The 13,869-nt window shown below is 42.7% G+C and overlaps 1 protein-coding gene across 3 annotated transcripts in view; it reads left to right on the top strand.

Moving 5' to 3' along the window:
- The window catches only part of SHTN1 (shootin 1), a 101,003-nt gene that overhangs the window by 73,517 nt on the left and 13,617 nt on the right, over positions 1 to 13,869 (top strand). For 2 of the 3 annotated variants that reach the window (XM_019459569.2, XM_019459568.2), the window contains 3 exons: positions 372 to 425; positions 6,207 to 6,327; positions 10,384 to 10,576. In XM_019459569.2, the coding sequence (XP_019315114.1) occupies positions 372 to 425; positions 6,207 to 6,327; positions 10,384 to 10,576 (368 nt within the window). The remainder of the gene's footprint in view (positions 1 to 371; positions 426 to 6,206; positions 6,328 to 10,383; positions 10,577 to 13,869) is intronic. The other variant, XM_019459570.2, reaches the window with a different exon arrangement.

Raw genomic sequence — 13,869 nt, 5'->3', positions numbered from 1 at the left:
TAGAGGCCCGGCGACGCGAGTGGAGAACAGTTCCGTGTAAAAAGTTCTGAATACTTTGAAATTGAATCTTTGGAATCGAAATCTTTTCTCTGTGTGGTGACGACAGGAAGTAACAAAATGGCATTTAGAAGATGCTAGCTCGAGTCCTTATGCCTTGACTGTTTCTCCTAATTGTCTGTTTAACTGCCACTTGGGAACACTAACATGTCTAATCTTTTTTCCTAACCGTAAGACATAGACCTCACTTTAAAAAAAAACAACAAAAAAAACCCCAGTAGTCCATATAAGTTGCCAACACTTTGCCCCGTAAAAATCTCGGTTTAGACTTTTAAAACTGAATTATTAATTGTGCTTTCTTTTTAAAATTGTAGCCAGAATCTTCAAAAGGCTCTGAGAGTGCAGTGAATGAGCTAAAAGGAATACTGGTAAGAATAGACCTTTGGTTTATTATTTTTAGTTCATGGGACAATGAAAGGAGAATATTTTTGTACTCTATTTCTCTGAATAATTGGTTGTGATGCGTTTCATTTTCATTTGCCATAACCCTCAGTTCTTTTTGATAGCTCGCTTGATTGCTCTGTGGACGCCTCCCTCGGGCATGTTAATGTTTGTTATGTGTCACTACTCTGCTGTTTCTGTTCTAGAAGAATGGTTGCACTTGCACCGGAATCATTATTTCCTGTTCTTGCCCTCCAGTCCTTGCTTGACAGCTTCAAGATGAAGTGACCAGATCTAAGGACCAGGGCATGCCGGGTCATAATGGAAACACAGTAGAGACTCTTGCATGGATAGTGCTTGATTTGAGGGCCTGAATGTGGAACCTTTGGTGCCAAAATGTAAATCTGAGCTCCTACCCAAATATCCACATATGCTACGATCAGGGTCGCAGTCTGCTTTTCCTCACAGTTTAAAAAATTATCTGGTGATAAATTGGAGAATAGAATAAAAGTCCCTTTCTTTATGCTACCAACTTCATTTTCTACAAGCAACTCCCGTCCATTGGAGAACAGGCCTAATGCCCGTCTCCAGCCAGTTTTCTTCTTTCCAAAGCATATGAGCTCGCGCCAGCAGAACACAAGAGCGCTGCCCTGTCGGGCACTTGCTGTCAGAGAGGAACGCCTCACTCCGAAAATGTTGTCAGATACTAAGGGCTCTATTCTCAGATCCTGTTACAGTCTCAATCCCGGTTATTATGCACAGTGAGTCAACAAACGTGGGGGCGGGGATACAGAACTAATATTCCCGTGTGTGTTGTTACTGTGCTAATTACGCATTGCATGGAGACATCCACATAATTGTGGTAAACAGAATTATTTTCATCAAGCATGAAACAGCAGACTTAACTGAGAATGGCTTAATTAGTCTGCTTTACTTTTAGGTGAGTGGCGTTAGTACTGAAGAGAGGTATAGCCTCCGTCACAGTGGTGTTCCACCTACGGAGTGAAGTGTTAAACCCATTGAAAAAGTAGCGTGGTTATTATCCAACGGATTCTTTATTGAGAAAATCTTGTTATCCAGCGAGAACTCCCTACGCTAGGCCCTTTTGTTGTCTCTGCATTAGAATGCTAATTCCTGTTCATGAAGATGCCCTAGAATAGAGTTCTGATCATCAGTGAAAGAGTAAACTACACTGAGGTTGACTATTTAAAAATCAGGTTTATCTGAAAACATCAGACATCTGTCTAAGATACAGATGATATTTGATGAGCTAAGATATCCCACTCCTGATAATGCTAGATAGTAGCAAGTTTACTAAATTATAGCGTTGCTCTCAAAGATCATGTTCACTATACAGTCATATTCACTATAATTTGGTGCCGCTTCAAGGAGAGAAATTTGCAGGATAGGTTTTTGGGAAATAATTTACAAATTATAAAAATTGTCAAAAACCTCTTTCTTTTCTGCAAATTACCCCCATCCTTCATGCTCTGGATGGATCATTAGATTTCTCTACTGGATCTGGCATTAATGTGCCACTACTAGCTGTTAATTCTGGCAGTGTTCTTTCTTTCTTTTTTTCTTTTTTTCTTTTTTTTAATGTTTATTTTTGAGAGAGAGAGAGACAGAGTATGAGTGGGGAGGGGCATAGAGAGAGAGAGAGAGAGAGAGAGGGAGACACAGAATCTGAAGCAGGCTCCAGGCTCTGAGCCATCAGCACAGAGCCCAATGCGGGCTCAAACTCACAGACCGTGAGATCACGACCCGAGCTGAAGTCTGGGGATGCTTAACTGACTGAGCCACCCAGGCGCCCCCTGGCAATGCTCTTTCTTTGCATTAATTGTTTTTAAAAAGTGGAACTCACTTTTCTCCCCTACTCTTCTTTGCCAAATGGCAACTCTCCAGTTACCCCCATGGAGGTTCCCTTTGACGGAGGATTTATAACCCCTTGTCACTTGGGGCCGAGAAAGCTTACAACTTCTTGTAAGAGAGAGAGAAAGCAAGCCCCCTTCAGGTAGGGCTTTATTGGTGCTTCTTGCTGGTGTGTAGGCTATTGGGCTTATCAGAGTTAGTACCCAGCAGCACAGACCCAGCAGCGCATATGACCCTGCCTCACGGTTGTAGCACGTGAGAAGCAAACGTGGAAAGAGCATGGAAAGCGTGCCCACTGGCACTGCAGTGAGAGCCAGTACCTGTTACGAGAGACCAAGAAACCAAGGAACGCCATGTTCAGTTCTGTAGAACAGAAACCAGGAATAAACTGGTGTTTTTGCTGAAATCAGATGTGACCTGAGTTGGAGGGACATCATAAGAGATGTCCTTAAATGTCCTTAAGAGATTTGGCCTTTTGCTGAAAGCACATGAGTAGGAAACCCATGTCTGGTTTGGGATTTGGAAAATCTCACTCTGTTTGGATGTGGACACTTCCCAAGTCAATTGCTACAGTCTCAGTGTGGACTGAACTTATTTCTCCAAGCCCGTTGACACTGAACTTTTAAAAGTTGTAGATTAAAAAGAAAAATCTATGGTTTACTTCTCCTAGTCACACAAGGTTATTTGGAGGTTTTGGAAACCTGTCAAGTCACCCCGGTCATGTGAACGTCACTCTCAGTGGACACAGCGATGTCTGAAGAATAAATCCATACAGATTGATCTAAAAGTCTCTTTCAAGTTCAGTTGTCTCTAAATCGAACAAAAACAACTTTTTTAATGTGTATTGATTTTTGAGAGAGAGAAAGCAAGCAGGGGAGGGGCAGAAAGAGAGGGAGACAGAGAATCCCAAGCAAGCTCCGCACTGCCAGCTCAGAGCCCGACGTGGGGCTTGAACTCACAAACTGTGAGATCATGACCTGAGCCAAAATCAAGAGTCGGACACTCAACCAGCTGAGCCACCCAGGTGCCCCTAAACAAGAACAACTTCTAAGAAATTCTCTTTCAGGTTTTTCCCAGGCACTTTTCAGTTTTTCAGAGTACCCAGGAATTATTGGATAGTTGATTTTGCCAACCAACACTTAGATAAGTCAGTGTCATGAACGTTTAACCAACATGGGGACTAGGATTGAAGGCTGGCTTGGGAATCAGAAGACCTGCGTTCAAGTCCAGCCCTATCACTGACTTACTGTGGGGCCTGGCCTAAACCCCAAGGCTCACTGAGTTTGAATTCTCTTTTCTGGAAAGTGGGAGGAATTCTGTGTACCATATGGTATCTAAGTTAATTTCTGATTCTCAGACTTTATGATAATAACATAAATAGATAATTTAGACAGTCTTGGTACTTTATTAGCTGAGCTCCTTGGTCATTCCAGTTGAGAATCATGTAGACATCTTTCTTTCCTCCCCAAGTGTCTGCATTTTTCAAATTCACTCCCATACTAGCTGAGTCAGTCACATCAGTCAGTGGATGGAGAAAAAAGTTTTGAGATTCAAAGATTAGAACTTGGAAAACAGAACCTTTCAGTATCAGGTGTGATGAGAGGGTAGCTCACCACAGAATTTGGGGGATTAATGCTGTTATCCAAATAAAAAAGAGAGAATATTGTGAGAGAGAAATTCTTCCTTAAAAGATATCCTTGCAAGGTGTATGTGTGCATATATGTACACAGTCACATATCTTTTTCTTTTTCTTTTTAAATTTTTTTAATGTTTTTATTTATTTTTGAGACAGAGCCAGCATGAGCAGGGGAGGGGCAGAGAGAGAGGGAGACACAGAATCTGAAGCAGGCTCTAGGCTCCAAGCTGTCAGCACAGAGCCTGATGTGGGGCTCGAACTCACGGACTGTGAGATCATGACCTGGGCTGAAGTCGGAGGCTTAACCAACTGAGCCACCCAGGCGCCCCGACACATATCTTTTTCTTGAATTAACTCCAGCCTCTGGGAAAATTAAAGACTGTTCTTGACATTCAAACGATGTAACAGTTTCATGAGTTATTTTAGTACTAATGGCCCTATATTTTTCAAATAATCTATTTACAAATGTACAGCTGGTAAGTTTTTAAAACTTGTAAATGCACGATTTGGGAATAGTTTTTCTAATATGTTTTTTTTTCAAATTTATCTTAGTTGCCTTTTGTTCTATTTTCTTTACCTTGTCGGTATTGATCCTATTGTACTATTTAACTCTTCCATGAGTAGGTGCGGTTCTGCATTGTTAACTGTGAAATAAACAAACTACATCATCTAATTTTTTAAATTATAAAATAAGCTATTACAGGGTTCCATGTAACATGATTTTCCTTTGAGTATATTTATAGGTGAATTTTTGCAATAAAGGAAAAGCAGAAAGAGATACTTCTTGGGGAGGGGGGAGGTATTATATGCTTGATTACAATATAAGCCTTATTTTACATGTGTATTTTACACATTACTCTTAGCTGGGCAGCTGATAGCGAAAGAGTAACATCTCCTCATCTTGTAAGTCACTCCCCCCCCAGCCCCATCAGGCTGCTTTTCAATGGCTTTACCCAGTTAGGGGAGAAACCTTTCTAAACAAAACATAATAACCTATATCATGTGAGATTTGTACCTACCTAATTTTACAAGCTACTTTTTTTGTTTTATAGGCCAAAGAAGAAACATGAGTTAACCGTTTTTAGCCAGTAGAATTCTTAGAATCCTTCAGGAAGTTGGAAGGGGGCAGGAGCAGAATGAAGGCTGAGGTGACAAAGGCCAGCCCCGTTGGTGGCCTTGGTGGGCAAAAGCTGCCACCGGCCCTGGCGAGCCATGCCAGACCTGAGGTCCTGATCTGTTCCGATGCAAAGATTGTGGATCCTCCTGGCTTTTTTTTCCCGCCAAGCTCGTGGCCCAGCTAAGGAAGGGCATTTCTTATGAAAGGAAACGGGCCCCGGTAAGGGTGCGGTGCTGAATCCTTACACACGAGGTGTGAATTATGTCACCCAGTGCTCTGTGCAAACACGTGACTGGGAACGGGACATAGAAAGCCATAGTCCTCCCTCCGTAGCACGCTTCCCAGGAGCGTGGCTCCCAGAGGAGCCGGGGCAGGGAACCACCTCCTGGGTCTTTCTCTGCTGCCTTGGAAGTCAGAACCAATTTCAGCAGGCACACAGCTTCGCGGCATCTCTTGTCTCCTTCGGCGTCTTCTGGGCCCTGAGTGACATCTCCGCTGCCTCCTCTGTTAGGAATGTGGGATGGCGATGCCGGGCCCTTCCTTGCTTCCCTGTGTCATTGTAACCTCTCCTCTTTCACAATGAAGTCAAGGTGTCTCAGGGCAGTGCTTCTTTGGCTCAAGGCCACGGGAGAGCACCACGTGCCTCCTCTGGCGGCCACGACACCATTGCCACCACTTGTGGAGCCAGGGCCATTCTGAAGACTCAGCCACACTTTTTCAGGGCCGCAAGGATTCGGGTTCAGCAGCTCGTGGCTGCTGTATCAAGAAAACCTTCTCAGGTGAGTTCAATATGTGCTTCTCTCCACACGATGGATCAACACACACCCGCCTCTTACTCATCGATGTGCGGGCACCTCCCCCCGCCGAGTTTCCTAGTTAGCCCATCTCGTCCTGTTCTTTCGATGTGAAAGCTGACATCTTACATCCTCAGTAGCATCTTCTTAAACGATCCAACACTGTGTGTCGTTGAAGATACACACACGAGAAAAAGAATATACGTGAATACAACAAATTCATTCCGTTTCCTAATTCCGTTCAATTTCTGGTAATGTTTTGCTGGTTTGATTTTTGTATTCTTCTGTATATTGTTATGAAGCCATTAACCTTTTTGTTTTTGTTTTTGTTTTTGTTTTTTCACTTTAGGGGACACTTAACAAATCCACTAGTTCAAGAAGCTTAAAATCCCTTGCCACTGAAAACAGTGAGACTGAGTTAGAGAGGATTTTGCGTCGCAGAAAGGTGACAGCAGAAGCAGATAGCAGTAGTAAGCTGGTTTGAATTCTCCGCAGCTCTACCCTCCCTCTCGGAAACATTCTCCTTTAAGCCTCTTTGTAACACGAAGTGCTCTTTTTATAATTATTACATTGTTTTTAATGTGAGTGAGAAGTATCAGATGGGCAAAGGTACTTACGGATATCCCATAAGAACTGGTGTGTTTTCGCTTTTTGGTGTGTGTGTACATTGTCTGTTTGTAGGTAATCAGGGTTTTAGAGATCGGGCTTGCTTCACGCAAGATACCCCGGTACGAAGATATTCAGGATGGGCTTTGGCAACAGCGTAGCGGGAAGGGGTCCTCGCTCTGCTGTTGGCGAGCGGCTGGCCGGTAAATTGCTCAACTTCTCTGTGCCTCGGTTTCCTCATCTGTGGAATGAGGGGAAGAAAAGCGCCACCCCATAGTGTTACTCTAAGCATCAAGTTCGTCAGTCAGTACACGAGGAGTGCCGAGTAGCTCGCGTGGCCCAGAGACAGCGCAGGAGAGTCAGTAATAAGGGTAGTCACGACGCATCAGTTACAAATGCACAAGCATCATTTTTAGCCTTCAGATCCGTTCTGTTTGCGGTCTCTGCCTGCGAAGCGGGTGGACGACGCATTTCGGCTCTGTCACCAACTAGAAACGACCATCTGAGCGAGCCTGGAGCTCACAGGCTGCGTTTGCGTCACGGTACGCACGTGTGAGACCTCAAGGCTAACTGTGTGTGTCTTCCGGTTTTTTCCATCAGCTTGGTCACGGGAATTAGCAGAAACCTGTATGAGGTTTTTCCCTTGTGGCCAGGAGGCTGGCTTTGAAAAACTACCCCAAAGTAGCATTAACCAGCCACCGTGGCTAATGGGCTGAACCTTTTAGACTCCATTCAGTCAACTCTGTTTGGTCCATTGTGACAGTTTAAATCTGCACTGAGTCATGTTCACCAAGTTTAAGTTGCTAGAACAGGAAGGATTGGGGTTTTTGATAATCAAGGTCTAGTTTCCACGTAGGGATTTTACTCAAACAATTTAGTAAATTTGTTCCTTGAACTGGAAGCAGCATAAAATACCAGCCAAACCTTTCTTATAAAAAGATTAGATCTGTTTTCCTCTTAAAAAAAAAATTCAGCCGTTCAGTTTTTAGTTTGGTCTGGAAATTCTGCTGTTAATATCCTGCAAGAATTCTCTCCCCGCTCCCCCCCTCCCCCCGCCCCCCGAACAACCCCCTCTCAGGGAAATTAAAGGATGCTGTAGGAGATTTTTTTTTTCTTAGAATTGCTTTATAAGCATTTACCAGCCTCCACCATGAATCGTTATTCATTTTGTGACAATCACTTCTTCTGACATTTCATCCTTGAAGTATTCCAAATAGCCATCATGATTTTTTAGGACTTTGTGGATCCAATTTTTGTTTTCAGTCATTTACATTTTGTATTTTGTCCCCATGGAAGCATTCCTACTTCACTCACGAACTTAGTCAAATGTGCAGCACTATTTCAAAGTTAGTTTTCAATGAGAGAGACAAACATTTTCATTTTAGTCACTATGGGAATTTGAATATTTCAAAGACTGGACAAAGAAAGGTAGGAACACATTGTATAGGCATGTGAGAATCTTTCATTTTACTTATTTTATTCCACGAATATATAAATATTCAATGTATCACTTGAGGAATGTTGTAATAAGGCATATAGTCAATGGAATCATCAGTATTTGGATAGAAAAACAAGAACTCTGTAATTGGCAGAGTGGAGAGGAATCCTATTGAGGAGAGAGACTTGTAAATGAGCAGAAATTTTCTTTTGAGCTCCCTAGTAGCCAAAGCAAAAACAAAAGCGCCAGTGGGAAGAGGAAACAAACCTCCAAACTCTATCATCTAGAAAAGAACTCATCCTTTTTCTTTTTTAAATGGTGCTGATGTTTTTCTAGCATCAAATTGGAAGAGGTATTTACCAAATACATCTCTGTATAAGGGTCGTGGAATGACAAAGTGAAAATCCAGGAGGGGATTGTAGAGAGGGAACGAGAAGCTAAACTTAGCACAGCTGCTTGCTGCGTGCTGCACGGTGGGAGCACATTACAGAGATGAATTTGATAGGTTTATGGCTTCAGGTACGTGTGAATCTTTTGAGAAGCTTTCCTTCTGTACACAAAGGCTTACGGGAAAGCTAATGTGAGGTCCCAGAGTGGAGAGAGGAAGCATGGGAGCGGCAGGGGCGGCCAGAGCTTTGCAGACCTCGGATCCCAGGATAGTTGGTCTCTCCCTCAGGGACCAGTGACGCACCTTTTTCTTTAGAGTTTCTTTTATCAGACCGAACTGATACTTTCAAGACTCGTGGCCTGCCAAGCTGACATTTCAAAGGGCAGCGAGTGCCTCTTGGAAAACATTGGGCAGCTTAAACAGGATGCCGTAATAATAATGTTAAACATTAGGTATTTTTCTTTATTTCTTTTCCATATGTAAGAAAGAACAGGAGCTGTGGCCCAGCTCACCCACGCTCCATCGTTTGTAGCTGGCTTCACTTGCAGAAGCAGCAGCAGGCATGGGGGTATTCAGAAGCAGATCTTGCTTTCCTATGAGGACGGATCGTTTAAAGCTGTCTAGCGTTGTAGTCAGCAACTACCCAAGGGCAGAACAGAGTGGCTCAGAAGCCAATCTCGAATTCACCTTCGTATTTTTATTTTGGGGCTCTTTCTTGATCTTGCCACTCTTCTGTCTTCACTTGCACATCCCCATGCACCTGGAGGCTTGTCACAGCTTGAATCAGGATATTCAGTAACGTCACAAGCTTGTCTGCCCAGATGGTATAGTGGAAATAAATGAGGAAGACAGACACCCAGTGCTTTGGGAACGGAGGCTTTCCCTGAGACCAGAGGGGGTCTGTGTCTCCCACAAGGAGCGAGGCCATCAGAGGTACAGCAACGGGATGGCGGAACAGTCTCGCAGCCACTCTTTAGGGGGTTTTTTCAAATCAGAACTTCATTTTTGGAGTTGATAGGTTATACTGTTGGAATACCTGAGACTCAATTCGTATGTAAATGTGAGAATAAAATTCCGGAGCCTAATATTAATGACCAGAAACCAGCTAGCGTTTTGGATGGTCCCTGCTAGCACTCACCCTTTTAGGAGACGATCTGACGTGGCTTCGGGAAGATGAGACCCCTCCCAAGTTTTGCCCTCTTTTCAGTGACACCTTGCAGGTTGTCCTCTAGCTTAATTTTTAGAAGTTCTAATTTTATCTGTACATTTGTGACTTATTACATAAATCTTCTTGTCTTAACAAAGATTTCTTTTGAGGTTTCAAGAAAGACATGTTAGAATCTTGCTTTGAAAAAAGCTGGCTAGGATAGTATCTTTCTAACTGAGAGTAGAAAACAGATAATGAGAGAACTTTGCTCCGGTGCCCGGGAGTTTTGGATTGGTACGCCAGTAATTTCAGGAGCAAGCACTGTTGTAGTCATTTAATCCTGTCCCAAAGAGCAGAAGAATCCGAGAGGTAAACAGCCAACCTCTTTGCCACCTAATTTTTAGAATCCTGTGTCTGTATTTTAACAGGAAATAAATCCACTTACTTCTCAATCACATTAAAATGAAAAATGTTCATAAAAGCCGTTTAATGCTTAAGAAGCCTCCATGAGCCTTTTAAAAAGAGCCTTTGACATTGTTCCATTTGCTGTTTGAAACGCAGAGCTGAGTTTGGGGAAGAATTAACTCTTGAGAGGCCAAATGGTTCAAGTAGGGCTGTCAGAAAGCCATGCTCTGAGAAGAAAAGAGTTTTCACAATTCCGGTATTAATAAGGACTCTGGTCAGTGAGGGAACCCTGGCCTGGGGTTTTGTGCTTTCTTAAAGGCCTGGACATAATTTCTCAGCGTGGTCCTGGTGCCCTGAAAAGCAGTAGTACCACGAAAGCAGAGCAAACTCCTAATAGGAACGTTTTGCTGCATGCCCTCGAAATTTTAAACAAAACTTGGCCTCTCGCTTCCTGAGGGATTTTCGGCTAATCTGTTTTTCAGTACCATATTAACAAGCATTGCACAGAATTATTAAACTTGAGGTATGTGTTTGGTTTTAAGGTCCAACCGGGATATTAGCCACCTCAGAGTCCAAATCCATGCCAGTGTTGGGTTCTGTATCCAGTGTAACAAAAACAGCCTTGAACAAGAAAACTCTGGAGGCAGAATTCAACAGTCCGTCCCCCCCAACACCTGAGCCAGGTGAAGGCTCGTGTAAATTGGAAGGATGTACAAGTTCCAAGGTCACATTTCAGTAAGTAATGATGCTCTTTACTAAGTAAGTGTGTAGAAGAATCTGTGATGACTTAACTGTGTGTTACTTTGCTTTATTCCCCTTCAGAGGGATTTGGGTTGAGTTAGCCAGTAACCACTCTCCTTCCTCCGTTTGATGAGCCAACTTGTGATTCTAGGCTCCTAGCTCAGAGGTCTTATTCTGATCCAGAGCAGATACGTGTCGAGAGAATCCCTTCCCCTCAACTGGTTTGGCAACCCGGTTCTTCTTCTGCACAGAGAGTTGACGAATTACTCGGTGTCACAAGGAGCTTAATCATTCTTCCAGGATGAAGTGCTTGGATCATCCCTCTTAATGATTTCTGAGCCGTCGAGGAAGATGCTAGATCTTCCAGGAGGTGGTAGATATCCTCTTCACGTGTACTTTGAAGGGGACATTTTTAGAACCTTATTTTCTGGTCCTCAGTCAACGGTGTGCCTTAAATATGGTTCCCTCTCGAGAGTGAAGAGATCCTGTGTAAAGAGTGATCTCTGCAGACTTGCTCTGAAAGCGGCACCCTGCCAAAGAGTAAATCTTGCCGTTCAGTGTGCTGTGGACGGATCCGGTGGAGGGGCGGTGTGTCTCACAGCAAAGGCAAGCTCTTCTCGGAATTCCTCTAGTTTTGCTGTGGTTCTCTTGCCAGACGGTCAGCTGGTTTGCCACTTGAAGAAAAGGAAGAGGGGAGACAGATCAGGTCAGCCGAATATTGTAATCGTGGTTAATTGAAACCTCGGATTTCCTGTCCCATCAGGAGAGAAAGAACCCTTTTCTGTAGCTGTACCTGTCCTGGTGTAAAAGGCGAAGCCTGGACAAACGAAGTGGAAATTCAATTTAGGTCTATTTTTGCCAACTGGTATTTTCTTCCACTCTTGTGTTGCTCTCGCCGGGCACGATTAACTTTTCTCCCCCCCTCTCTTGGAATGAATGGACTTCTTTGCCGATTTACAGTTTTATCTCATTTCATTGTGTTTAATTAAAAGCACACTTTCTCCTGCGGTCATGTGTTTCCTTTCTTTTGACTGGGGTCATTTGAACTCTTCCAACAAAAAGATGATCTATATTCATTCTTCATCTTTCCTATTAAATTTGTTCAACACCTAATTTGACATCAACAGTCTGGCTGCATTTGAACCAATATCCAGACACAAAAGCAATTTGGCCGAGACAGGTTAGTTGCTGAGATGTGCTTCAGCGTGTGCGTATAGATTTTTTTTTTCCCTTTACCATTTTATACAGATAATCTCAATCAGAAAATACTGCAACTCCTTCCTCCTTTTGTCTGTCTTTTATTCTCCAAAAGTAAGTGGAAATTACATTTCCAAGAAAGGAAATGAAATAATTGCAGGCCCAAGGTCTGCAAAATGTGTGTTGAATCGACAGTGAAAAGGATCCGTGTGTTGGCAGACAGTTGTTAGATGCCATAAAGGCCTAAGTGAAGCTCAATTTATTTCTCATCTTGCTTGTTCAATGACTGCTTAAGAGACACATTTCAATTTAATTTAGCTACTTAAAGCACTAATACAAATACTCTGTGCGGCTGTATTAACTTTTAAACTTTGTAACCTAATGCTTGATTATTCAGTTCTTGACATCCTTTAGCTGAAATAACTAATGCCATGTATTTTCATATTGACAGTCATTTAGCAAGGAAGAGCGCCTTTCTGAAAAATCTGTGTCTTAAGTATAATTAGGCTATCCAGATGAATCTGACGATTTTGCGCATGTACATGGTAATTATTCACTTCGCAGACAGGCACACTTCATTTATGTTTAAACCTACGTCTGTTTGTTTTTTTTTTTAAATGAGCGAAAGAAGTTTAACTTAATGTAGTTGCGTGTAAGCTTTAAAAGCAAAAGCTCATGTGATTTATCAGGATTCCCGGAAACTGGTCTGGCTGCCAGGAATGAGAAGGGTTATTTTCTGTCTGGCTTCGACTAATAAGTTTGCTCTGTTATCCCAACCATAAGGTAGAGGCAACCACATTGTCTCATCTCATAGTCCCACATTGTCAAAGCACCTGAAAATCGGATCAGCAATCCAAAAGTGAAATCCAAAACTGTCTCTACTCTAATAATTGCATTTTTATTTTGATCTGTGGCCAAACTACCGTGGTGTTTCAGCCTAATGGCTTTTTCTATTCTTGACGGGGAATCAAGGTCAAGGGAGGAAAACAATCACACTATCCTCTAATACATACGTTTTCTCTTTCTCTCGCTCTCACCCCTACACACACACCCGGTCCCTACCACCCTGACCCCCCCCCCCCCCGCCCTCCCTCTCCTTTGACCTCTCTGGCCTGGTATCTCTCCCCCCTAGCCCTTTGCTTTTGCTGTCCCCTCTGCCTTACATGTCCTGCCCCCATGGCTACCTGCCATGCTGTCTCATCTCCATCATTTCTTTGCCCTAATGTCATCTTTTCAATAAGGCCTACCCTGACCGCCCCGTTCAAAACTGTACCTCCTGTTCCTCTAAACTCTGATTCCCCTCACCATACTCCATTCTTCCCCTGCTAGAATGTCAGCTCCGTGAGGGTAGGAGTTTTTTGGTTTTGTTTTTTTGGTTTTTGTTTGTTTGTTTGTTTGGTCTGTCCACTGGTATATCTCAAACACCTGGGAGAATTCTGGAAATTCTGTATATACTTGTTGGACAAATGAACAAATGAGTCCATTTTTAGTATTACTAGAGCAGCAGAATATCAATTAATTAGGATACTCCCTTAACCAGCAACCCCCTCTTACTCAGCAGCCCCACAAACACACAGGCTAAATATGAGAGATTTTTGTTTCTCTATGGTTGACTTCTTGTCTTTTTTAACATTTTTTTTAAATGCTCAGGGGTCATTTCCAGTCAGCTCAATTTTGTATAACTTCTGCATCTTTGTACCTACATAAGATCAAGTTAGCAGAGACAAGAGCATGCCCAGTTATAAAAGAAAGATTCAGCTGTGCTCACTTCTGTGGCCTAAGGTGGACAGGAAGGATTGAAAACCTACTAAGAAGGGTTTTAGAAGAATAGAAACAAAGGTGTTTTCTGTGTAAGATCCTCACTTGATCAGAAAATTGTAACACCAAGCTATTCCTGGAAAGTTTTTTTTTTTTCTTTCAATAAATTCCTAAAAGCAACGTATATGTGTATTCCAAATAATTGAGTAACTCCAGTCCAGTAAATTATAGTGCCAGAAATATATGTATTTATTTCCTAGGGCCTTATGGGATGGCAAGGGATAGCTTTAATACTTAATTGCAAGGATTAATTAAAATTAACATTCTTGTCA

The sequence above is a fragment of the Panthera pardus genome, unplaced genomic scaffold (genome assembly GCF_024362965.1).
Source record: "Panthera pardus isolate Hobbes unplaced genomic scaffold, ASM2436296v1 HiC_scaffold_22, whole genome shotgun sequence".
NCBI classification, from domain to species: Eukaryota; Metazoa; Chordata; class Mammalia; order Carnivora; family Felidae; genus Panthera; species Panthera pardus.
The sequence above is the reverse complement of the archived record's forward strand: the minus strand, read 5'-3'. Positions and strand labels throughout refer to the sequence as shown.